Genomic DNA, 24698 nt, shown 5'->3' with positions numbered 1-24698 from the left:
ATTAAAATGGAAAATCTGCCAAAAAAGTGAAATTTTGAAATTGTATCTCTATTTTCCATTAAATCTTGTGCAACACCTAAAGGGTTAACACAGTTTGATAAATCAGTTTTGAATACCTTGAGGGGTGTAGTTTATAGAATGGGGTCATTTTTGGGCGGTTTCTATTATGTAAGCCTCGCAAAGTGACTTCAGACCTGTAGTGGTCCCTAAAAATTGGGTTTTTGTAAATTTCTGAAAAATTTCAAGATTTGCTTCTAAACTTCTAAGCCTTGTAACATCCCCAAAAAATTAAATATCATTCCCAAAATGCTACAAACATGAAGTAGACATATGGGGAATGTAAAGTCATCAATTTTTGGGGGTATTACTATGTATTACAGAAGTAGAGAAACTGAAACTTTGAAATTTGCTAATTTTTCTAAATTTTTGGGAAATATGGTATTTTTTTATGCAAAAATTTTTACTTTTTTGACCCAATTTTAGCAGTGTCATGAAGTACAATATGTGACGAAAAAACTATCTCAGAACGGCCTGGATAAGTCAATGCGTTTTAAAGTTATCAGCACTTAAAGTGACACTGGTCAGATTTGCAAAAAATGGCCAAGTCCTTAAGGTGAAATAGGGCTGAGTCCTTAAGGGCAGGGCCGGATTAACGTAGGGGCTGATGGAGCTGCAGCTCCAGGCCCCTACCATAAAATAGGCCCATCTGCCAGCCAAAAGGCCGTCGGGAGGGTTAAAAGTCCTCTGTTGTACACAGCGCAGCGTCACATAGCACACAGACAATGCAGAGACGCTCACCTCACGCTGGCAGCAGGGAGCCTGAGGGAGGGACTCGGGAGGAGCGTAATATGATCCTAGAGTGGAAGCTGCTTCTGCCAGCCCCTCCCCTCCCTGCCCACCAACCAATCAGAGCTGAGGCAAGGCAAGCACTTCACAGGTCCTGTAAGGGAACTGCACAGTGTAAAGTGTAGTTCCCAGGTTAGAACAGTGCATCTGCCAGGACCTGTGATGACATCATCTTCAGCATCACAGGTCCTGCAGAATCTAGCAAAGGAACTGCACCAAAAATGGTGTAGTTCCTAGGTTTCAAAGGTACATCTGCCAGGACCTGTGATGACATCATCACAGATCCTTCAACCCCTAACAGCAAGTATTTGAAGTTCACAATCAGCTCTGCATTGATCCATACAGACTGGAATGGAGTGGTAAGAGGAGGTCCTCCACTTTTCATCATTTACCCCCCCCCCCCCCCCCTCCATGCCCTGTTTTTACTCATTGCTCACTCATGTATAATACTTCAGACAGGTACAGTGGCCACTACCTCATGTACTTCACACACACAGTGACTATAATGTATAACTGACCACATATTTCTATAAACACTGCATCTACAGTATTATACCTTGTATGCCTCACATTATATATAATATATATATATATATATACACACACACACATATACACACACTCTGCATATATTAAACAGTATTATAGATGCAATATGTACAGATATATAATATATATTGCAGTGTACTGATATGTGAGGTACAAGGTATAATATATGCAGTGTGTATAGATATATTGTATATACAGCAGTGTACTGATATGTTAGGTACGAGGTATAATAGATGGTGTGTATAGGTATATTGTATATACAGTATTGGATTGATATGTGAGGTACGAGCTGTAATTTATACCTCATATATCAGTACACTGCTGTATATACTATATACCTGAACACACTGCATATATTATACCTCGTACCTCACATATCAGTACACTGCTGTATACACTATACATCTGTACACACTGTATCTATTATGCCTCTTTTGTGCGCCAGGCCTGTTTTGTAATCCCAATCCGGCCCTGATGGCATAAATTATAAAACAGCAGCGAACATAGTTCATGGAACAAAGAGAGAGGCCTGGAATGGGTAGTGGGAGGGGCTATAAAAGGGGAATGGGGGCCCAATTTAGATTCTTGCTATGGGGCCCAGTGATTTCTATGTACGCCTTTGACAGGAGCAGAGAGATAAGAGAAGTGACAGATGACACAGAGTTTAGATTACAGGTTGAATTAACCCTTTAGGATCAAATTGGCTTCTCAGGAGATAAATATGTTAAAGGCATCTCATTCAGTAGCTATATAACTAAGGGTGGGTTCACATCTCCTTTATGGATTCCGTTAAGTGGGGATAATACTGTTATCAATTCAGCACATAGTTTTCCCTGTGCGTGCATTCACATTTCACTTCACTTGGTTCGTTGTACTACTGTCAGTGTCAGACTGTTGTCCCTGTGGGTAACAATGCACAACAGACAACAATGCACACCACAGTGACAGCTCCTGACTCCTGTCCTGAGTACTCCTGTCCGGCGTCAGCCTCAGCTTCCCTTCACTATCACTATAATCAATCACTCTTCCTGATCCGGACTCACTCATTAGAGAGCTGAAGAGCCGACTGAGTCAGCAGCAGCAAGTGAATCGAATGGATAGCATCTGCGCATGCGCACCGGCACCTAGAGTCTTCAGTTCACTTGCGAGTCAGCTCAGCAGTCAGTGACTCACCAAGTGAACCGAAGATCCGATTCATGAATCGGTTCATTTGAATGAGCTGATTCAAATGAACCGATTCATCTGAAAGATCCGAACTTCCTATCACTACTGAGGTCATATCCGGCGGGCCGCGGCATTACAGGAACAGCACCAGCTGCTCTGACGTCCTGCCGCCGGATATACGTCACAGGATATCCGGCGGCAGGACGTCAGAGCAGCTGGTGCGGTTCCTGTAATGCCGGCCCGCCGGATATGACCTCAGTGCGCCCGCGGTTATCCCTCCTGCACGCTGCGCTGTGTACAACCTACTCAGCAGTTTCGACCAGCACATGGCCCACAGCGCTCAGCCACACCAGCCCGTGAGACAGCAGGAGCTTCTGGAGCAGGGCAGGTATCAGATAAACTCATCCAGTTGGAAGGGAGGGCAATCATAGTGCTGTTCTGATTTATGGACACAGCTCTCAGCATGCTTAGCCAGCCTTCTATCTGGCTGTTTCTGAGTCTGTGGACTGTGACTCAAGAAGCACAGCCAGATAGAAGGCTGGCTAAGCATGCTGAGAGCTGTGTCCATAAATCATAACCGCACTATGGAAATTACTGACTGGCTAAGCATGCTGAGAGCTCAGTCTAAATAACATAACACATTAAAGAAATTACTGTTTCTAGCTGCTAGTCCACAGTCCACAGTACACAGCAGCTAGAAACAGTAATTTCTTTAAAGGGATTCTGTCACCAGGTTTGACCCCTGTCAGCTAAAAATATGCTGATGTTCAGGGCGTCTTCACGATTCCTAATGTGGGCTTATAAATGTCATCTGTGGGCTTATTTAGCTAAAAAACAGCTATTACTAACCTGTCAGTCAAACAAATAAGGTGCCCAAGGGGATGTTAATGAGTGCAAGATGCCCGCCGCACCCACCGCCGTTCGTGCCCAGCGCCGCCTTTCCGGACTTCTGCACCGCCTCCTAATCCTCTGTGCCGCCTCTCGCTCTCCCTCCCTCCCCCCTCCTTCTGCTGTAAGATCTCGCGCTTGCGCACAGGGCTCTGCCTGATGCGCCCGTGCAGACTTCTCCATTTGGCTTCTTACAGCGAAGTGCGCATGCGCCGGCACTTCGCTCAACCCCTGTATGCGCAAGATCTTACAGCAGGAGGAGGGGGGAGGGAGGGAGAGCGAGAGGCGGCACAGAGGATTAGGAGGCGACGCAGAAGTCCGGAAAGGCGGCGCTGGGCACGAACGGCGGTGGGTGCGGCCGACACCTTGCATTCATTAACATCCCCTTGGGCACCTTATTTGTTTGACTGACAGGTTAGTAAAAGCTGTTTTTTAGCTAAATAAGCCCACAGATGACATTTATAAGCCCACATTATGAATCGTGAAGACGCCCTGAACATCAGCATATTTTTAGCTGACAGGGGTCAAACCTGGTGACAGAATCCCTTTAATGTGTTATGTTATTTAGACACAGCTCTCAGCATGCTTAGCCGGCCTTCTATCTGACTGGCTAAGCATGCTGAGTGCTGTGTCCATAAATCATAACACAGCTCTATGGAAATGACTGTTTCTAGCTGCTGTTGTCCACAGTCCACAGCAGCTAGAAAACAGTAATCTTCATAGTCATGTTAAATGATCACTATAGTGTCAGGAAAACAAAGCGGTTTTCCTGACACTATAGTGCCCTGAGGGTGCCCCACCCTCAGGGTCCCCCTCCCGTGGTCCCCCTCCATGTTGCCAAGATAGAAGCCAAATGAAGGGGTAGTTGCAGGAACAAAATACTTTAATGGTATCGATAAAATATATATGTAATTAAGACACTGAGTGCAGTTCCATAAAAAGGCCCAGCAAAATCCTCAGCACCAGGCCCATGATGCTCTTAATCCGGCCCTGCTTAAGGGGTTAAGGTGAAAAATGGCAGGGTCCTGAAGGGGTTAATGCTGCAGCCAGGCAGTCTGTCTAAATGCTATTCCAATGCCTTTGCCCTATGAAAATCACTGCACTGGTTGCCCACACACTATAGGATTTAATTTAAAAGTGCTTATTCTCACCCACAAAAATCTCCACAGTGCTCTAGCCTCTTTTCCACATCTCCTCCCTCATGTCTGTGTACCTCCATACCTGTGTTATCCATTCGGCAATGATTTATGACCAACAGCCACCATAACCCTCTCACTCCCATTTTCATGACTTCTCTCGAGTTGAACCAATTCTCTGGAATTCGCTACCCCAAACAATTAGGTTGATTCCCAACAACCACAGTTTTAGGCGTTCCCTAAAAACACATCTTCTTAGGCCGGTTTCACATTTGTGGTAAACAGATCCAGCAGGCTGTTCCGGCTGGGAACACTGGGGACCAGTCGAGATTTAATGGGGACCAGACGAGATTTAGCTGCTACCCAGCAAATATGCCATGAAGTGGCCGGAACGAAAACTGCTGAGTGCGCCCGTCTCCATTATAATTAATGGGGCCGGAGCGGACTTCCTGCAACACACATGGGCTAGCATTATTACGGGTCCGGCAGACTGTTCCCCTGTTGGAACAGCCTGCCAGACCCTGCTGACGCTAATGTGAAAGCAGCCCAATTCACTTACAATGAACAAACATTTTAAACGGCTGCCGGTCAATGATCATCATCTTAAAACAAGTTGACCGCTGTTAATATTTTCAGTTCGAAAGACACTGGTGGTTTAGTGTATGTGGTACAACCAGGCGAACTTCTAGCAAACATCTGGTAAATGCCATCCCACAAAATGGGGAAACAAGACCACGATTCATTATTTGCCCACTATAATCATTCTTGTATGGACTACTTGACTATAATAAGCAATAGGGGGAAACCGAATGTGTAACGATCGTTCAACTGACACCCTACTTCTATCTGATGCGTATGGCTGCCTTTAGACAGTGCTGACAGCGTTAATATGCTTCTTTAATGAGGCAATAAAAAAAAAACTTGCATGTTGTTAATTGCATCTAGAGCCTGTTACATGAGGTCAAACAGTCTGACTGTGTATGGTCACCTGGACCTCTACAAAGGAGTAATTCCACTTTTTTTATACTTTGAATAAAATAATGAGCAGAGCAACAATAGTTTATTGTTCAGCGCAGCTTTAATCTAATCTAGAGTAAACAGCAGAGTGGACTCTTCTGCTTCCAAGGACATTGAAGGGAGTCTCGGGTCCAGGTAACAATGCAATCTAAAATGTGTCTAGAGGCCTCTGCAATCATAACCATCTACTGCTGGCCAAAAGAGATTATACAATTCACACCAAACCTGTGTGCCCATTACTTCCCTCTCACTACACAGTCCAGAACTGGGGCATATATGACTAATTTAAGAAAAAAAACATTGACAAGTCAGGGATTATCACCAGTTTCAAGGTATCCTCCTCCCGAAGTAGTCTCAACATAGACTGTAGGTGGAGCTCCTGCTCACTAGGGCCTGATGTTTGAGGGAGTTTGTCATTCCCTTCCGGTTCACCCTCTTCCTGCAGAAGAAGAGCAGCCCCTTTCACCATGACAAAGCTCTGCCTGTGAGGAAAACCAGTGAAAGAAGTTGAGGATTTAAATACAGACTACAAATGGACAGCTTAGAATGATAAATACTCTCTCACCGTCTTTGCATTCGCTTCCTCCTGTTTTTTTCATCATCCTAATAAAAAAAACAATAAATCAGAAGTAATATACACAAAGGTTTTCTACAAAAGGTATACATTAAAATATTGTGATCTCCAACAAACTTTCGTAACAGTCACATTAAAAAAAGACATATGTCTATCAAGTTGGAGAAGTGGATGAAGGTATGGAGTAGAGCTGCGCGATATGGGAATTTTGTGCGATTGCGATTAGGGCCCTAAAAACTGCGATAACGATATCCGATGCGATATTTTAAAGGGAATTGTGCTAGAGGTCTATTTGCTTGGATTTTCAAGGCAAAAGCACACAGAAATTACTGATAATGCTGAAATGTAGTTATGCTTAACTCAAGAACTGAAATGCACAGTGTTTTTCAAAATAAAACATCTTTTACTAAACAACATATTTGCATTACTGCAAAAGTACAAAATACAAAACTTGCCATTTTCTTAATAGCACTGCACAGAACAGATAAATAAAATAGAATAAATATAAGAACATTTGATCATTAAAATAACGACTTGCCTCCAGCCCCTCCTCCCTCCCCGCACAGTAACTGATGTATCGCCGGCCGCGCTGTGCAGCATAGCGGCCGGCGATACATCCGTGTCAGCCACGTAAAAAGTCAACCATCGCTTTATAAGACGCACTGCCAAGTTTGTCTTATAAAGCGAAAAATATGGTAATACAATTGCAGCATTTGTAGGTCGGCCAATTGGCGATTGCTTTGGCGATATATTGTGCAGGCCTAGTATGGAGTATAATTAAACATTAGAAAATAGTTTTTGCTTGTTGATCCATGAAAGGCAGGAAACCCATGCATGTAACAGTATATCGTAAAAAGGAAAATCGTCCTTCCCAGCCCTAAGTGACAAGCAGATTGGATCAAGATTTAGAACAAGAACACTATACATATCCATTATGCATTTTCTGAAGCCATCAAATGCTCCAACTGTGACCAGCAACTGAAGCAGAAAACACAGATTCATAGTTCTTAAGGGGGTAAAAAAAAAAAAAAATGTAATCCTTCCCCACCCCATCGTTACCTGTGAAGAGATTTATACTTACTGTACCTGCTTCCTAACACTCGAACCTGACTCCATGGTCCCAGGTTGTCTTAACTGGGCTTGCACAAATCGCCTGTCAACTTCTACATGGAGAACGACTGGCCTAGCATTGACATATTCCCAAGTAGCATGTGATCCATCAGTGATGTATCGCACTTGTTTGGCCAACAGCTCTCTCCCAACTCTCCTTTACACATACATGCTTGGTTCAGCTCAGTGTAGAGTATATGCGTTTCCAATGGGATGAGAGATCGAAAATGCTACCAGACACCAATGAGGATGGTTTATCTCCAGGGAGAACAAAAGGACTGTAAAAAATACAATTTGAATGATTTTCTCCTTAGATATCATATGTAAGAGGAGAGTTCAGAGCTCCCTATACACATTAGATTGTCAGATGTGAAAAGGAGGTTTGGCCAACAATATACTAATAGTATGATAGCATTTACAGTAGGGCTGGGCGATTAATCATATTCATTTGATTAATTTGCCTGTTTTGATTCTGGCAATATCATTTTTTGCTGAACCAACATATCCATTTCCAAATTGGCACCCACGCCTTGTTTTTTCCCTCTCCCCCGACTTTGTTTGGCGCCGGCGTCAAGTTTTCGGGAGGAATTAATCTTTGGTGCGAAAAATCAGGGAAGGGGAGGACAGGGGGTGGAACCTGTGCTGCTGCTCACATCCAGACTGCCTTTGCAGGTTAAGGGGCTGCTGTGGGACAGCGCTGACATCACATCACCACCCCCCCAAACACACCCCTGTAATCTTCTGCAGCAATCCCTGTAGATCGCATAACTACATCACCACCGCTTCACATAACGTCACTCAATCAGTGAAAGTGCTTACTGTCTTGATGCTGGTCACATTTATCAGGAGCAGGTGCAGGAAAGGCTGAGTTCACACTTCAGTTATTTGGTCACTTATTTCCATCAGTTATTGTGAACCAAAACCAGTGATGAAGCCTACTCAGAGATCAGGTGTAATAGAAAGATATCCTCCTGTTCTGTGGTTTTGATACGCACCTGGTATTGGCTCACAATAACTGATGGAAATAACTGACCAAATAACTGAAGTGTGAACTCAGCCTTACCTGCACCTGCTCCTGCTCCAGCCTTGAAAGCCCGAAGTTCAGATGGTATAAAGCTTGGGAAGCTTGGACATTCTGCCACTCTGACCTCAGCTGTTGGACTATATTTCCGAGACGCACTTTCATCCAAGCAGCCAGGTCCCCTACCTCTCAAGCTACTTGCCACTATTTTGGATCTGGTAAGTCTTCTTACTAAAAAGGGAGGTAAGAAGTAGTTTTAGGGGGGCTGACCATGACCATGGAGGGCAACATGCTCAACTAGTACCCAACCATCAGCACCTAGGCTCAGTGGAATTACAATGTGTCAAATGTGACCACTGACCATCAATCTGGTTGGGGAGGCGGTGCAAGGCTTCTGGTGGACACACTTTGTGTGTCCATCCATGTGAATTTTTCTACATACATACTCAACTATGTATATTCTAAACTATATAGGTGTGTACTCCCCTGGGTAAGTATAATATACCCACACTGAAGTTAGTTAGCGGCTAATGACCAAACACTCTGTGGGGTGTATGGGTTAACACTCTAAGATGAGTACTATAGTCTGAGACCATCAGTGCTTTTGATTATTTTAGTTTTAGTTTTTTGTTGGGGGTGGGGGATAGGAATTAAAAAGGAATGTGACCACTGACCATCAGTACTTGGGTGTCCACTAATTATAAAAAAATTAAGAAAACCATTTTTTTCCTATAAAATAGTGGTTTTATTTTGTAACAGTAGTAAAAAATAAAAAAAACATTTATGATAACACCATGTTCTCCACAACCCATACAATAAAGATAATGTTTTTTTTAAACCACCCTTTGAACAATGTAAAAAAAAAAAAAAAAAAAGCCCACGAAAATAGAATTGTCTTTTCCTATGCTGCAAAAACACCAGCTCTCATAAGGCTCCATCGACAAATAAATAAAAGTTACTGTTCTGGAATGTATTGGCTAACACAGACAGCATTATTCCAGTGTTATCAAATATATTCCAGACCACTAAGGCCTCTTTCAGACGGGCGTTGCGGGAAAATGTGCAGGTGCATTGCGGGAACACGCACGATTCTTCCGCGCGAGTGCAAAACATTGTAATGCATTTTGCACTCGCGTGAGAAAAATTGCGCATGTTTGGTACCCAAACCCGAACTTCTTCACAGAAGTTCAGGCTTGGGATCAGTGTTCTGTAGATTGTATTATTTTCCCTTATAACATGGTTATAAGGGAAAATAATAGCATTCTGAATACAGAATGCATAGTAAAACAGCGCTGGAGGGGTTAAAAAATAATAATAATAATAATAATAATAATAATAATAAAACTCACCTTAGTCCACTTGATCGCGTAGCCGGCATCTCCTTCTGTCTTCATCTTAGCTCTGTGGAGCAACAGGACCTGTGGTGACGTCACTCCGGTCATCACATGATCCATCACCATGGTAAAAGATCATGTGATGACCGGAGTGACGTCACCACAGGTCCTGTTGCTCCACAGAGCTCAGATGACAGAAGGAGATGCCGGCTACGCGATCAAGTGGACTAAGGTGAGTTACATTATTTTTTTTATTTTTTTTTTAACCCCTCCAGCGCTGTTTTACTATGCATTCTATATTCAGAATGCTATTAATTTTCCCTTACAACCATGTTATAAGGGAAAATAATAATGATCGGGTCTCCATCCCGATCGTCTCCTAGCAACCGTGCGTGAAAATCGCACCGCATCCGCACTTGCTTGCGATTTTCACGCAATTCCATTCATTTCTATGGGGCCTGAGTTACGTGAAAAACGCACAAAATAGAGCATGCTGCGATTTTGACGCAACACACAAGTGATGCGTGAAAATCACTGCTCATGCGAACAGCCACATAGAAATGAATGGGTCGGTATTCAGTGCGGGTGCAATGCGTTCAACTCACGCATCGCATCTGCGCGGAATACTCGCCCGTGTGAAAGGGGCCTAAGGGTTACATAGCATCATAAATCAATATAATGCTTATGCGACCCCAGCGGTGCTGGAGGTTCAGGACGGGTGCTGTGCTGTAAGTCCAGAGCATGACACTCACTCGTCTGAAAGAGGCCTTAGGGTGCTGGCACATAGTGCAGTTCTGACATACATTCAGGATGCAGTTTTCCATTTAGCCAGTTTAGCAGCATCATTAAACCCTGGTGTTCTGCATAGTGGGAATTTAATTCATTTTGGCTATCCACAATAAAAAACTGCATCCTGAATGCATGTCAGAACTGCACTGTGTGCCAGCACCCTAAGGCCTCTTTCACACGAACGATACGGATTGGCTCAGGATGCGTTCAGGGTGCGTTCAGTGAAACTCACCATTTCGCAAGCAAGTTCAGTCAGATTTGTCTGCATTTGCGTTCAGCGTTTCAGTTTTTGCGCGCGGTAAAATCAGTTTTGATGCGTTTTTTTCAGGCACGTGAAAAAAAATGAATAAAAGGTTTACAAAAAACATCTCCTAGCAACCATCAGTGAAAAATGTATTGCACCCAGACTGCATTCGCATTACATCCGGATGCAATGCTTATTTCACTGAAGCCCCTTCTATGGGAACAGGAAATACAGAACAGGCTGCGATTCTCACGCCAAGCAGAAATAATGCGTGAAAAACAACGCTCATTTGTACAGATCCATTGAAATGAATGGGTCAGGATTCAGTGCGGGTGCTATGTGTTCACTTCACGTATTGCACCCGCATGGGAAAACTCGCTCATGTGAAAGGGGCCTAAAAGAGTCCTTCAAACACAATGGATGTTAATTACTATAATTACCTGGATCACTGTTTCCTAAATGGGATCTACCAGCCTATAAGCAGAAATTAAAGGGGTTATCCAAGACTATAAAACGTCCCACCCCGCATATGCTGGGCTCTTCACATTGAATATACTTACCTGGCTCCCCGCACCGCCGCAGCAGCTTCTCCCCGTGCACGGATGAAAACACCTGCAATGCTAGGGAGGCTCGTCCCAGTTTGCCATTGGCAGCTTTCCCCTCCCCCTTCCCCGCCACAGGATGTTTTCATTCGCGCACGGGGAGAAGCGGTGCAGTGACCAGGAGCAGGGCAGAGACTGGGGAGCCAGGTAAGTATATTCAATGTGAGGGGCCCGGCATATGGGGGAGCATTTTTATAGTCTTGGATAACCCCTTTAAGCCAAGTTCACATTTCAATCACCTGTCAGTTATTTTCATCAGTTTTTGTGACCTAAGCCATTAGTGAAGCCTACTCAGACATCAGATGTAGGCTTCATGCACACGGCCGTTGCCCGAATTGCGGCCGCATACAGCGGGTCCGCAATATTGCAGTCCCCGATGCACGGAACGCCAGGCCAACGGCTGCGTGCAAGAGGCTGTAATGTAAAGACTTCCACCTGTTCTGTGGTTTTGACCTGTACCTATGTTTGGCTCACAATAACTGATGGAAATAACTGACCAAACAACTAAAGTGTAAACTCGGCATAACTAATATAGTGCCAGACTATGGTAGTGTTAATGTGTGGGAGTAGAACAGAAGCAGACAGATAGACTATTCAAGTTAGTCCACTCAAGGAGCCAGTCTGTTTTTTTTTTTACTGATCTATGGAAGTTCTTATAGTAGGCCAGCTTAAAAAAAAAAAAAGTTAAAGGGTTTTCCAAGTGTTTTATACCGATGATAGATAGATAGATAGATAGATAGATAGATAGATAGATAGATAGATAGATATTGTCTCCATGACAGCACAACCTGAGATTGTGTTTTTTGTCCTGTCCTGTCAGAGGAAGGCACAGAGGTTAAAAACTCTACCCCCTCCCCTCATCGCCAGTGTTTTTTCCTGTCCTGTCAAAAGGAAGGAATGCCAGAGAGGTGCTGGGAGCTCTTCTGGGTTCCCTAGCTTTTTTTTCTCTATGTTGCCCTGCTGTGGCATGGCATCACCTGTGGTTTCCTGCAGACCAGAGGTCGGTTCCGGGGTCGGGCTCTTCCCTCCTCCAGGTGCGGTCTGTGCCCGGGTCTCCCCTGCTCATGAAGCCCACGGCGAAGTTCCCTCTGCGGCGGCCCCAGCTGGGCTTGATGCAGCGTGGTATGGGCGGCTGGAGCGATGCTATGACGCGCTTCCCTCCAGTCGCCGGATGATGATGTCGTACACCAGGGGCGTGGCCTACGTCGTGATGTCACGCGGGCCGCGACCGGCGCCAAATCAGGAGATGATTTCCTGCACTGTGCCCTGCGTTCTCACCCTGCCTGCTGACAGCGTTTCATGTGGACGGGAGCTGGAGAGAGGAGCGCCCCTACCACCACTCTGGGCGGTGTGAGTAGCCTGCTGGTACCTGGTAATTTTTTATGTTTGCCCTGCTGTGGTTGACCCTTTCTTCCCTTGTGTATTACAGGGAGAAAAGGAGTCTACCTCCTCTGTTAAAGCTAGGCCCAGAAGGTGTGGCGTTTGCTCTAAGCGTCTTCCTTCCCCTGGGTCTAAGCCGCTGTGTAAGGATTGCACCTCCGCTATTGTGAAGTCTGAGTCATCCAGTCTTATGGAGGAGATTAAGACGCTAGTCAGAGTGGAGGTCCAGTAAGCTCTGGCCTCTAGGAACCCTCCTGCCTCCCCTAGACCCCAGCCTCACCACGGCCACAGACCACCCTCTTCCAGAGATCCCAACTACTCTGGTAGTGACCTCGACTCAGTTAACCCTGACCTATTGGACACTGAGACTCTTCCTAGATCCATAGAATTGGAGGAGAATAGTGAATATAGGAGGTTCCTCTTCAACGCAGAGGACATTGACAAATTAATCAGAACCATCAGAGCCAGAATGGAGGTCCCTAAAAAACCAAAGTCAGTCCAAGAGGAGATTTATGGGGGTTTAGGAGAAAGACACAGGTCGGTGTTCCCTGTTCCAGACAATATCCAAAAGATGATAAGGGCGGAATGGGATAAGCCTGAGAGAGGCTCCTTTATTCCACGTGGCCTGAAAAGACTATACCCCTTTGATAAGGCGGATTGTGCTGATTGGGAAGTACTGGAAGATAAGCTCATTTTTAAGTTAGACCCTTGTTTTCTTCCCAAGGTGGTCTCTTCCTTTCGTAGGTCACAAGATATAGTCATCCCATCTTTTTTTCCTAACCCTAAAGACGAGCAGGAATCTAGATTCCATCATTTAGATGTTAGGCGTACTGTGCTTCATTATTTAGACGCCACAGAAGAATGGCGTATTGAGAAAAATGTATTTGTCCAGTTTGCAGGCCCAAATAAAGGTAAAAGAGCGTCAAAAAGCTCTATATCCCGCTGGATTAGGTGTGCCATCTCCAAGGGCTATAAAGCCTCCAGTAAGGAGGCTCCTCCGTCCCTAAGAGCCCATTCAGTTAGATCGGTCTCTACTTCCTGGGCTGAGAGGGCCTATGCATCGTTAGAACAAATTTGCAGAGCAGCCATTTGGGAGAGGGCTCACACCTTCACCAAACATTATAGGGTTGACGTATTTGCCAATGAGGACTTGGCCTTTGGACGCAAGGTCCTAGGTGCTGTAGTACCCCCCTAAGTTACTTTGATAGTTCTCAGGTTGTGCTGTCATGGAGACTTCCAGGAAACCGGATTACCGGTGAGTGAAAAAAATAAATAAATATAAATTTTATATATATATATATATATATATATATATATATATATATATATATATATATTACATACACACAGAGGAAAGCCCACCCACGAATGACAAAAAGATTTATCAAAACTGATACAAAGGAAAAAGGGACTTAAAGGGAATCTGTCACCACTAGGGCTGAAACGATTACTCGATGGAATCGAGTAATTCAACACACAAAAAATCCTTGATGAAATTTTTTTGCATCGAGGATTCGTTTGTGTCATGTGACCACGGAGCAGGAGTGAAGTGCTTGCTATTACTCACCGCTCCGTGGTCACCCGCCGGCTCACACTGCGCTGCACTTTCAGCTCTAACACATCGTCAGGACATAGTGCACGTAAGCGCGCACTATGTCCTGACGATGTGTGACGTCAGGAGAAGACGGAGGAGCTGTGGAGCGGCGCCCCTACAGGAAAGGTAAGTACTGGCACTGGGGACATGGCTAGGGGGGGTAGATGGTGGCACTGGGGGGCAGCTGGTGGAACGGGGGGGGGGGGGGGGGGCAGGCAGCTTTTTTTTTGTTGAAGGCAGTGATCTTCAGCAAAACAGCAGCTAATCAGCCCCAAAATCCACAATTGGAAATTGCGGATTTTGGTGCGGATATGCTGCAGAAATGCACATAAATCCGACGGAAATTTGTGCAGATCTTATGCATGTTCTCCCGCACTTGTGTGCAGGTGGCCGAAAAAGAGGTCTGTAGCAACTAATCAGATTCCAACTTTCATTTTTCAGAGTTCCTTTGGAAAATCAAAGGATCAATCCTCTATGGGCAACTAAGCCAGTTTTTCTTTGCACCAGTTTTGATAAATCTCTTGTCCTGTTGACTTTTTTCTTCTCCACACAAGTAATATACATTCGAAGATATAACAAATAGTCAAACCTACTTTCCTGAAGCAGAGAACTGCTCCAGGCCTAGTCACCCACTCACACAAGGCTCATCTGTCTCAAGCAAGACAGTAAAATACTCCTGATTGTACAAAAACACATTTAACCTGGCCTCATGGGCACCGCTTTCTGGACGTGACCATCTTGCTGCATAGTCTCCTATTTCCACCACCTGTATGATGCTACACCCACCAAAGGAGTCTTCATTGCCAGCCTGATTTAATGAAACTGAAAATGCACAATGCATAATGCACTATAGCAACAGCATCCCATAATCATGTATTACAGTAACAGGGGCTGTCAGCCACAGTAGCATTCAGAGGGGGACTTTCCATAGACCCTAAAGGGAAATTTCCCGGAGGGCCAATGCCCATGGGGGCTTCTGGCTGGGTAGATAAAGATCTGATGCTTTCAGCATTAAATTAACTTAGGAGCATCAGGTACCAATGCGGTATTTTTTGCTGCACTGTGGTATTTGGTACAGCTGGGGCGGTATTTTGTGCTGCACTATGGTCTTGCTGGTTCTGCCTACTTCTGTTGGCCTACTTGGGTTACCCCACCTTCTGTCAATTTGGAACTGCCTACAACACAAGCCCACTTTAAGTTTTTTTCCAGAGCCACTTTAAAGGGGTTGAGCAGGAGTTTTGTGTTCATTACACTGTTCGTCTCGGATGCGAGTGCAATTACAAGTACTCACTGCAAGGGAGACAACGTGTAGTGTAATGAAGAGGAAGCAGCGCTGCATAGCTGATCATCAACATAAAACCGCTGCATAACCCCTTTAAGTTTCCAGTCAGACGCTGTGAGAATTACATCATAGTGGTCTGTAATTCTGTACTGGTACTCATTAGCACTACTGCATGTCATGTGGCGACAACACTACATACCATAACCACAGCAGCATACGCATATATGGAGTGGAGAGGGTGGTAAACTCCAATCCCATTAAACTGTATGTTATATATGTATATAGTTATAAATTAAGTATATTACACATCCATCAGGGTTGCAAACCTAAATGTTATTATACAGGGTGGGCCATTTATATGGATATACCTTAATAAAATGGGACTGGTTGGTGATATTAACTTCCTGTTTGTGGCACATTAGTATATGTGAGGGGGGAAACTTTTCAAGATGGGTGGTGACCATGGCGGCCATTTTGAAGTCAGCCATTTTGAATCCAACTTTTGTTTTTTCAATAGGAAGAGGGTCATGTGACACATCAAACTTATTGGGAATTTCACAAGAAAAACAATGGTGTGCTTGGTTTTAACGTAACTTTATTCTTTCATGAGTTATTTACAAGTTTCTGACTACTTATAAAATGTGTTCAATGTGCTGCCCATTGTGTTGGATTGTCAATGCAACCCTCTTCTCCCACTCTTCACACACTGATAGCAACACCGCAGGAGAAATGCTAGCACAGGCTTCCAGTATCTGTAGTTTCAGGTGCTGCACATCTCGTATCTTCACAGCATAGACAATTGCCTTCAGATGACCCCAAAGATAAAAGTCTAAGAGGGTCACTGGATATGCAAAATTGCTACATGATGATGTGTTTCCCTCTTTATGCACTGAAGCTGGCACGTCCCCTGAGTTTTTCCAGCAAGATGGTGCACCACCACATTATGGGTGTCAGGTCCGAGCATTCCTAGATGAACAGTTTCCTGGAAAGTGGAGTAGTCGTCGTGGGCCAGTTGAATGGCCCCCAAGGTCTGACCCCCTTAGACTTTTATCTTTGGGGGGTCATCTGAAGGCAATTGTCTATGCTGAGAAGATACGAGATGTGCAGCACCTGAAACTACGGATACTGGAAGCCTGTGCTAGCATTTCTCCTGCGGTGTTGCTATCAGTGTGTGAAGAGTGGAAGAAGAGGGTTGCATTGACAATCCAACACAATGGGCAGCACATTGAACACATTTTATAAGTGGTCAGAAACTTGTAAATAACTCATGAAAGAATAAAGTTATGTTAAAACCAAGCACACCATTGTTTTTCTTGTGAAATTCCCAATAAGTTTGATGTGTCACATGACCCTCTTCCTATTGAAAAAACAAAAGTTGGATTCAAAATAGCCGACTTCAAAATGGCCACCATGGTCACCACCCATCTTGAAAAGTTTCCCCCCTCACATATACTAATGTGCCACAAACAGGAAGTTAATATCACCAACCAGTCCCATTTTATTAAGGTGTATCCATATAAATGGCCCACCCTGTATGTATGTATGTATGTATATATATATATATATATATACACATACATACACACACATATATACACACACACATATACATACACACACAGTATAATGCTACAGATGGATCTGGATAAATTAGAGGCTTGGGCAGAGAAGTGGCAGATGAGGGTTAAGGCCTTTTTCACACGGGCAAGATTTCCGTGCAGGTGCAATTCGTGAGGTGAACGCATTGCACCCACAGTGAATCCGGACCCATTCACTTCAATGGGGCTGTGCAAATGAGCGGTGATTTTCACGCATCAGTTGTGCGTTGCGTGCAAAAATCGCAGCATGCTTTATTTTGTGCATTTTTCACGCAACGCAGGCCCCATAGAAGTGAATGGGGCTGCGTGAAAATCGCAAGCATCCGCAAACAAGTGCGGATGCAGTGCAATTTTCACGCACGGTTGCTAGGAAACGATCGGGTTATAAGGGAAAATAATACAATCTACAGAACACCTTACCCAAACCCAAACTTCTGTGAAGAAGTTCGGGTTTGGGTACCAAATATGCAGATTTTTCTCACACGCGTGCAAAACGCATTACAATGTTTTCCAATAGTGCGGGAAAAATCACGCATGTTCCCACAACGCACCCGCATCTTTTCCCGCAACGCCCGTGTGAAACCAGCCTAACACTTACAAATGTAAGGTTATGCACATGGGAAGGAATAATGCAAGTCACCTGTACATACTAAATGGTAAAACACTGGGTAATACTGACATGGAAAAGGACCTAGGAATTTTAATAAACAGCAAACTAAGCAGTAAAAACCAGTGTCAGGCAGCTGCTGCCAAGGCCAATAAGAATAGGTTGCATCAAAAGGGGAATAGATGCCCGTGATGAGAACATAGTCCTGACACTTTACAAATCACCAGTCAGACCACACATGGAGTACTGTGTACAGTTCTGGGCTCCTGTGAACAAGGCAGACATAGCAGAGCAGGAGAGAGTTTAGAGGAGGGCAACTAAAGTAATAACTGGAATGGTTGGACTACAGTACCCTGAAAGATTATCAACATTAGGGTTATTCACTTTAGAAAAAAATACGACTGAGGGGAGATGTAATAACTATGTAAAAATATATCAGGGGTCAGTACAGAGATCTCTCCCATCATTTATTTATCCCCAGGACTGTAACTGTGACGAGGGGACATCCTCTGCGTCTGGAGGAAAGAAGGTTTGTACACAAATATAGAAAAGGATTCTTTACGGTAAGAGCAGTGAGACTATGGAACCCTCTGCCTGAGGAGGTGGTGATGGCGAGTTCACTAAAAGTTCAAGAGGGGCCTGGATGTATTTCTGGAGTGTAATAATATTATAGGCTATAGCTACTAGAGATGGGTCGTTGATCCAGGGAGTTATTCCGATTGCCTGATTGGATTCGGGAAGGAATTTTTTTACCCTTAACCCCTTTAGGACAGAGCCTTATTTCACCTTAGGACCAGGCCATTTTTTGCAAATCTGACCAGTGTCACTTTAAGTGGTGATAACTTTAAAACGCTTTGACTTATCCAGGCCATTCTGAGAGTTTTTTCGTCACATATTGTACTTCATGACACTGGTAAAATGAAGTAAAAAAAAAAATAATTTATTTATAAAACAAATACCAAATTTACCCAAAAAAATTAAAAAATTGCAAATTTCCAAGTTTAAATTTCTCTGCTTCTATAATACATAGTAATACCTCCAAAAATAGTTATTACTTTACATTCCCCATATGTCTACTTCATGTTTGGATCATTTTGGGAATGATATTTTATTTTTTGGGGATGTTACCGTATATACTCGAGTATAAGCCGACCCCCTAATTTTACCCCAAAAAAAATGGGAAAAATTATTGACTCGAGTATAAGACTAGGGTGGGAAATGCAGCTATAATGCAGAGTGTATGTGTATATAATGCACACACTCTACAATATATACACACATCTGCAAGAGGGTGACTCCCTGTATTTAATGCAGAGTGTGTGCATTATATACACACACACTCTGCATTAAATACAGGGAGCCATCCACAGATCTCCCCCCTAAACAGTGCCATCCACAGATCTCCCCCCTAAACAGTGCCATCCACAGATCTCCCCCCTAAACAGTGCCATCCACAGATCTCCCCCCTAAACAGTGCCATCCACAGATCTCCCCCCCTAAACAGTGCCATCCACAGATCTCCCCCCTAAACAGTGCCATCCACAGATCTCCCCCCTAAACAGTGCCATCCACAGATCTCCCCCCTAAACAGTGCCATCCACAGATCTCCCCCCTAAACAGTGCCATCCACAGATCTCCCCCCTAAACAGTGCCATCCACAGATCTCCCCCCTAAACAGTGCCATCCACAGATCTCCCCCCTAAACAGTGCCATCCACAGATCTCCCCCCTAAACAGTGCCATCCACAGATCCCCCTACAGTGCCATCCACAGATCCCCCTACAGTGCCATCCACAGATCCCCCTCCCCGGCGCTCACAGCAGTATATTTAAACTAATTAATAACCTTTAAGGGTACTTTCACACTAGCGTTTTTCTTTTCCGGCGCTGAGTTCCGTCCTAGGGGCTCAAATCCGGAAAAGAACTGATCAGTTTTATCCCCATGCATTCTGAATGGAGAGTCAGTCCTTCAGGATGCATCAGGATGTCTTCAGTTCAGTCTTTTTGACTGATCAGGCTTTTCAGAAAAACGTAGCATGCAGTATTTTTACCTCCGGCCAAAAAGCCTGAACACTTTGACTGAACGCCGGATCAGGCCTTTTTCCCATTGACTTGCATTAACGCCGGATCTGGCACTGTGTGTTCAGTCAAAACGGATCCGGCTTTTGCATGTTAAACCCGAAAAAAGTGAAAAAAAAGTTAAAGTCCATAAATGGCGGATCCGTTTTTTCCAATGCATTTTTTCATTGTGATCAAAATCCTGATCAGGATTCAAATGTAATCCGTTTTCACACGTTTTTCCGGATCCGGCGGGCAGTTCCAGTGTCGGAATTGAACGCCGGATTAAAACAACGCTAGTGTGAAAGTAGCCTAACTGTGGTTATCTTACTTTGTCTTTGCTCCGGTAATACAGGCAGTGCGGGGAGCGGCGCTCACTCACTGACGTCACGCGCCTTCTCCCACTAGGAGGCGCAGGCGCGTGACGTCAGTGAGTGAGCGCCGCCCCCCGCACTGCCTGTATTACCGGAGCTAAGACCTAGACTCGAGTATAAGACGAGGAGGCTTTTTGAGCACAAAAATATGTGCCAAAAAACTCGTCTTATACTCGAGTATATACGGTACAAGGCTTAGAGGTTTAGAAGCAAATCTTCAGAAATTTTCAAAAACCCAGTTTTTAGGGACCAGTTCAGGTCTGAAGTCACTTTGCGAGGCTTACATAATAGAAAACACCCAAAAATGACCCCATTCTAGAAACTACACCCCTCAAGGTATTCAAAACTGAGTTTACAAACTTTGTTAACCCTTTAGGTGTTCCACAAGAATTAATGGAAAATAGAGATACAATTTCAAAATTTCACTTTTTTGGCAGATTTTCCATTTTAATAATTTTTTTTCCAGTTGCAAAGCAAGGGTTAACAGCCAAACAAAACTCAATATTTATGGCCCTGATTCTGTAGTTTACAGAAACACCCCATATGTGGTCGTAAACTACTGTACGGGCACACGGCAGGGCGCAGAAGGAAAGGAATGCCATAAGGTTTTTGGAAGGCAGATTTTGCTGGACTGTTTTTTTTGACACCCTGTCCCATTTGAAGCCCCCCTGATGCACCTCTAGAGTAGAAACTCCATAAAAGTGACCCCATTTTAGAAACTACGGGATAGGGTGGAAGTTTTGTTGGTACTAGTTTAGGCAAGGTAACAAGAAATAGCTGTTTTGGCACAGTTTTTATTTTTTGTTATTTACAACATTCATCTGACAGGTTAGATCATGTGATATTTTTATAGACCAGGTTGTCATGGATGCGGCGATACCTAATATGTATACTTTTTTTTTTATTTATGTAAGTTTTACACAATGATTTCTTTTTTGAAACAAAAAAAAAAAATCATGTTTTAGTGTTTCCTTAGTCTGAGAGCCATAATTTTTTCAGTTTTTGGGCGATTACCTTGGGTAGGGTATGATTTTTGTGGGATGAGATGACTGTTTTATTGGCACTATTTTGGGGTGCGTGTGACTTTTTGATCGCTTGCTATTACACTTTTTGTGATGTAAGGTGTCAAAAAGTAGCTTTTTTACACCGTATTTTTTTTTACTGTATTCACATGAGGGGTTAAATCATGTAATATTTTTATAGAGCAAGTTGTTACGGACGCTGCGATACCTAATATGTATACTTTTTTTTTTTATGTAAGTTTTACACAATAATATTTTTTAAATAAAAAAAAAAAAACATGTTTTAGTGTCTCCATATTCTGAGCCATATTTTTTTGGCGATTGTCTCAGGTAGGGGCTCGTTTTTTGCGGGATGAGGTGACGGTTAGATTGGTACTATTTTGGTGGGCAAACGCCCTTTTTGATCGCTTGCTGTTGTTCTTTTTGTGATGTAAGGTGACAAAAAAATGGTTTATTTAGCACAGTTTTTATTTTTTATGGTGTTCCATCTGAGGGGTTAGGTCATGTGATATGTTTATAGGGCCACCCCCCCCCCCCCCCCCCTATTTTTTACCAATTTTTTTTTAACTTTACTTGGGGAAATGACGTTTTTGTTTATTTTTACTTGAAACTTTAAATTTTTGGGGGGGGAAACTTTATTTTTTAAACTTTTTTTTTCCACAATTTTTTGTCCCACTTTGGGTCTTCAACTTTTGGGGGTCTAATCCTTTACAATGCATTCCAATACTTCTGTATTGGAATGCATATGCTGTATGAGTAATACAGTGAGTATTACTCATACAGCTTCCGGCCTGTGAGATCCAGGGGGCTGGATCTCACAGGCTCGTCACCGGAAGGCAGCGCGATGCCTTCCTTAGGCATTGCGCTGCCTTCCATGCCATCGGGTCCCCCCTACAGAGCATGGGGACCCGATGGCACCGCCGATCGCCGCCGCAAACCGCAGGTAAAAGCCGCAGGTCTGAACTGGGACCCCCCGGCGCATTTAGCCAAGGTGCCTGCTCAATGATTTGAGCAGGCATCAGGTTCCGATCACCGTCCCCTGGGCGGCAGTGATCGGAAATACACATGACGTACCGGTACGTCATGTGTCCTGAAGAGGTTAAGTGGGGAATATTGGCTTCTACCTCCTGTTTTTTTTTTGCCTTCCTCTGGATCAACTTACAGGATAACAGGCCGAACTGAATGGACAAATGTCTTTTTTCGGCTTTATATACTATGACAACTTATTCAAAAATCATGGACAGCCTACATTTTTATGGACAAATTGGAAAAGTATAATGAACTATAAAGATTATGGGGGTTATTTATCATGCTGAAATACACCTAATTTAGGCGTATTTCAGGTGCAGATTGTGGCACAACAGTTAGTTGCGCTGCAATCTGCGACTTCTCCCCGCTCATACAAGGTCTAAAAAAAGTAGGTGTGGCGTGGGCAGGGAAGGGAATGAGCCTGTCTCATTCACCATTTTCTATGCCTCAGGCGTAGAAAAAGGTCCAAGGCCTCTTTCACACTACCGTATGACTATTTCAGTGTTTTGCGGTCCGTTTTTCACGGATCCATTGTTCCGTTTTCTTGTTTCCGTTGTGCTTCAGTTTCCGTTCCGTTTTTCCGTATGGCATATACAGTATACAGTAATTACATAGAAAAAAATTGGGCTGGGCATAACATTTTCGAAAGATGGCTCCGCAAAAACGGAACGGATACGGACGACATACAGATGCATTTCCGTATGTGTTCCATTTTTTTGCGGACCCATTGACTTGGATGGAGCCACGGAACGGGATTTGCAGGCAATAATAGGACATGTTCTATCTTTCAATGGAACGTAAAAACGGAAATATGGAAACGGAATGCATACGGAGTACATTCTGGTTTTTTTGCGGAACCATTGAAATGAATGGTTCCGTATACGGAACGCAAAAAACGGCCCGCCAAGCGGAAAAGAAAAACGGTAGTGTGAAAGAGGCCTAAATGTGAAAGTTTGGAAGCTGTCCTACATTTAGAAGCGGCGCTGAATGCGCTGAAGTTATGAAAAGGCCTGCGCCTCTACATGACTCCAGTGGATCCCCCGCCAGCGATGGGCTTTATTAAGACCGGCATCTAAAATACCAGTCTTAAAAAATGTGCCCCTATAAGTAATACACGTCTATAGGTCAGAGATACTAATACTGAACACGTTACCAGCATTTACTGGGAGCGCTAAAATGCTGAGACTTACCGTCAAAGTGACCTGCTCAAACACCACCAGCCTCAAAAAACTCAGACACATTTCCCCTATTTTTGCAGACTATCCAGGAATTTCTGGATGGTTGCCAACCCTGACACCTATACCCTCAATGGGTCCGCAAAAAAAAAAGGGAAGGTACTCCGTGTGCATTCCATTTCCGTATGTCTGTATTTCCCTTCCGCAATTTTTTTTTAAACATGTCCTATTATTGTCTGCATTACGGACAAGGATAGTACTGTTCTATTAGGGGCCAGCTGTTCTTTTCTACAAAATACGGAATGCACACAGATGTGATGCGTATCTTTTGCCGATCCGTTTTTTGCAGACCACAAAATACATACGGTCATGTGCACGAGGCCTCACACACACATTCCCCATTACCTGTACCAATACTAATACTATCCCTGATATAAAATAAGTATATTAATATATGCCTACATCCCCCTTACCTGTACTGATATGCATGACATGGTAATACCATTACAAATGTATGACTATATCTCTATAATAGCCTGTTAGGCATGTATATGATGTGATGGCACAGAAATACAGTAAATGTATGCACACCATGAAGGGTGGGACCCCCATTAGCCCCGTTATTACCTGGACAGGTGTGGAGCGAGACCCCTCCTCTAGAGAGGATAGCTGCAGGGTGAAAAGCGCCATGTTGACACCCCGCTCCCTGTCTCCGCCAGTGCTGGCCGCCTCTCCCTTGGACTTTCTTGGCTTTCGGTGTCTTTATTGCTTTCTTAGTTTGCCTGCAAACAATCAGGAAGCGAGAGCTGGCCAGCCCCTTGAAGGAGGAGCCCGGACATTGGAGAGGTATGTGAGGGGGAAGCGAGTCTTCGGAGAGTGACATGCCCGTACATGGAGGGAAGTACTGTGGGCAGCGCTGCAGGCCTCCATGTGCCGATACTCAGGGATGGTGCAGGCAATGTTGGCAGCTCCCAAAAGCTGAAAACACAAAGCCGCAAGTGCATGTGGCATGTTTCTATCCACACTGCTGCGGAGTGCGGTGGAGGAACTGATAACTGCATCATGACAGCCATGGGTGGCTACTGGTTGAGTGTGTGAGGAGTCTAGAAGGGTTCTGGGGCAGCAGTGAGGTGTATTGTAGGTACAGTACATACAGATCCTTTTTCAGAAATGAAAAGGGGACGTTTGCCATTCTGCCAGTTTCTTATTCTGGGTTGAACTTTCTTTCTTAGGCCTCATGCACACGATCGTATGTATTTTGCGGTCTGCAAAAAATACGGATGACGTCCATGTGCATTCCGGATTTT

General features: G+C 44.1%; 1 protein-coding gene across 2 annotated transcripts in view; it reads right to left on the bottom strand.

Moving 5' to 3' along the window:
• LOC121004318 (protein phosphatase Slingshot homolog) overlaps positions 1–24196 on the bottom strand; it is a 230107-nt gene extending 205911 nt beyond the window's left edge. For both annotated transcript variants that reach the window (XM_040436503.1, XM_040436504.1), the window contains exons 1-3: positions 24019–24196; positions 6166–6203; positions 5923–6082 (exon numbers count right to left, since the gene is read on the bottom strand). In XM_040436503.1, coding sequence (XP_040292437.1) covers positions 5923–6082; positions 6166–6203; positions 24019–24081 — 261 coding nt within the window. In that variant the 5' untranslated portion in view covers positions 24082–24196. The remainder of the gene's footprint in view (positions 1–5922; positions 6083–6165; positions 6204–24018) is intronic.
• Positions 24197–24698: the final 502 nt, after the last annotated feature.

The sequence above is a fragment of the Bufo bufo genome, chromosome 6 (assembly GCF_905171765.1).
Source record: "Bufo bufo chromosome 6, aBufBuf1.1, whole genome shotgun sequence".
NCBI lineage: Eukaryota > Metazoa > Chordata > Amphibia > Anura > Bufonidae > Bufo > Bufo bufo.
Note: the sequence above shows the minus strand (reverse complement) of the source record. Positions and strands in the feature narration are given on the sequence as shown.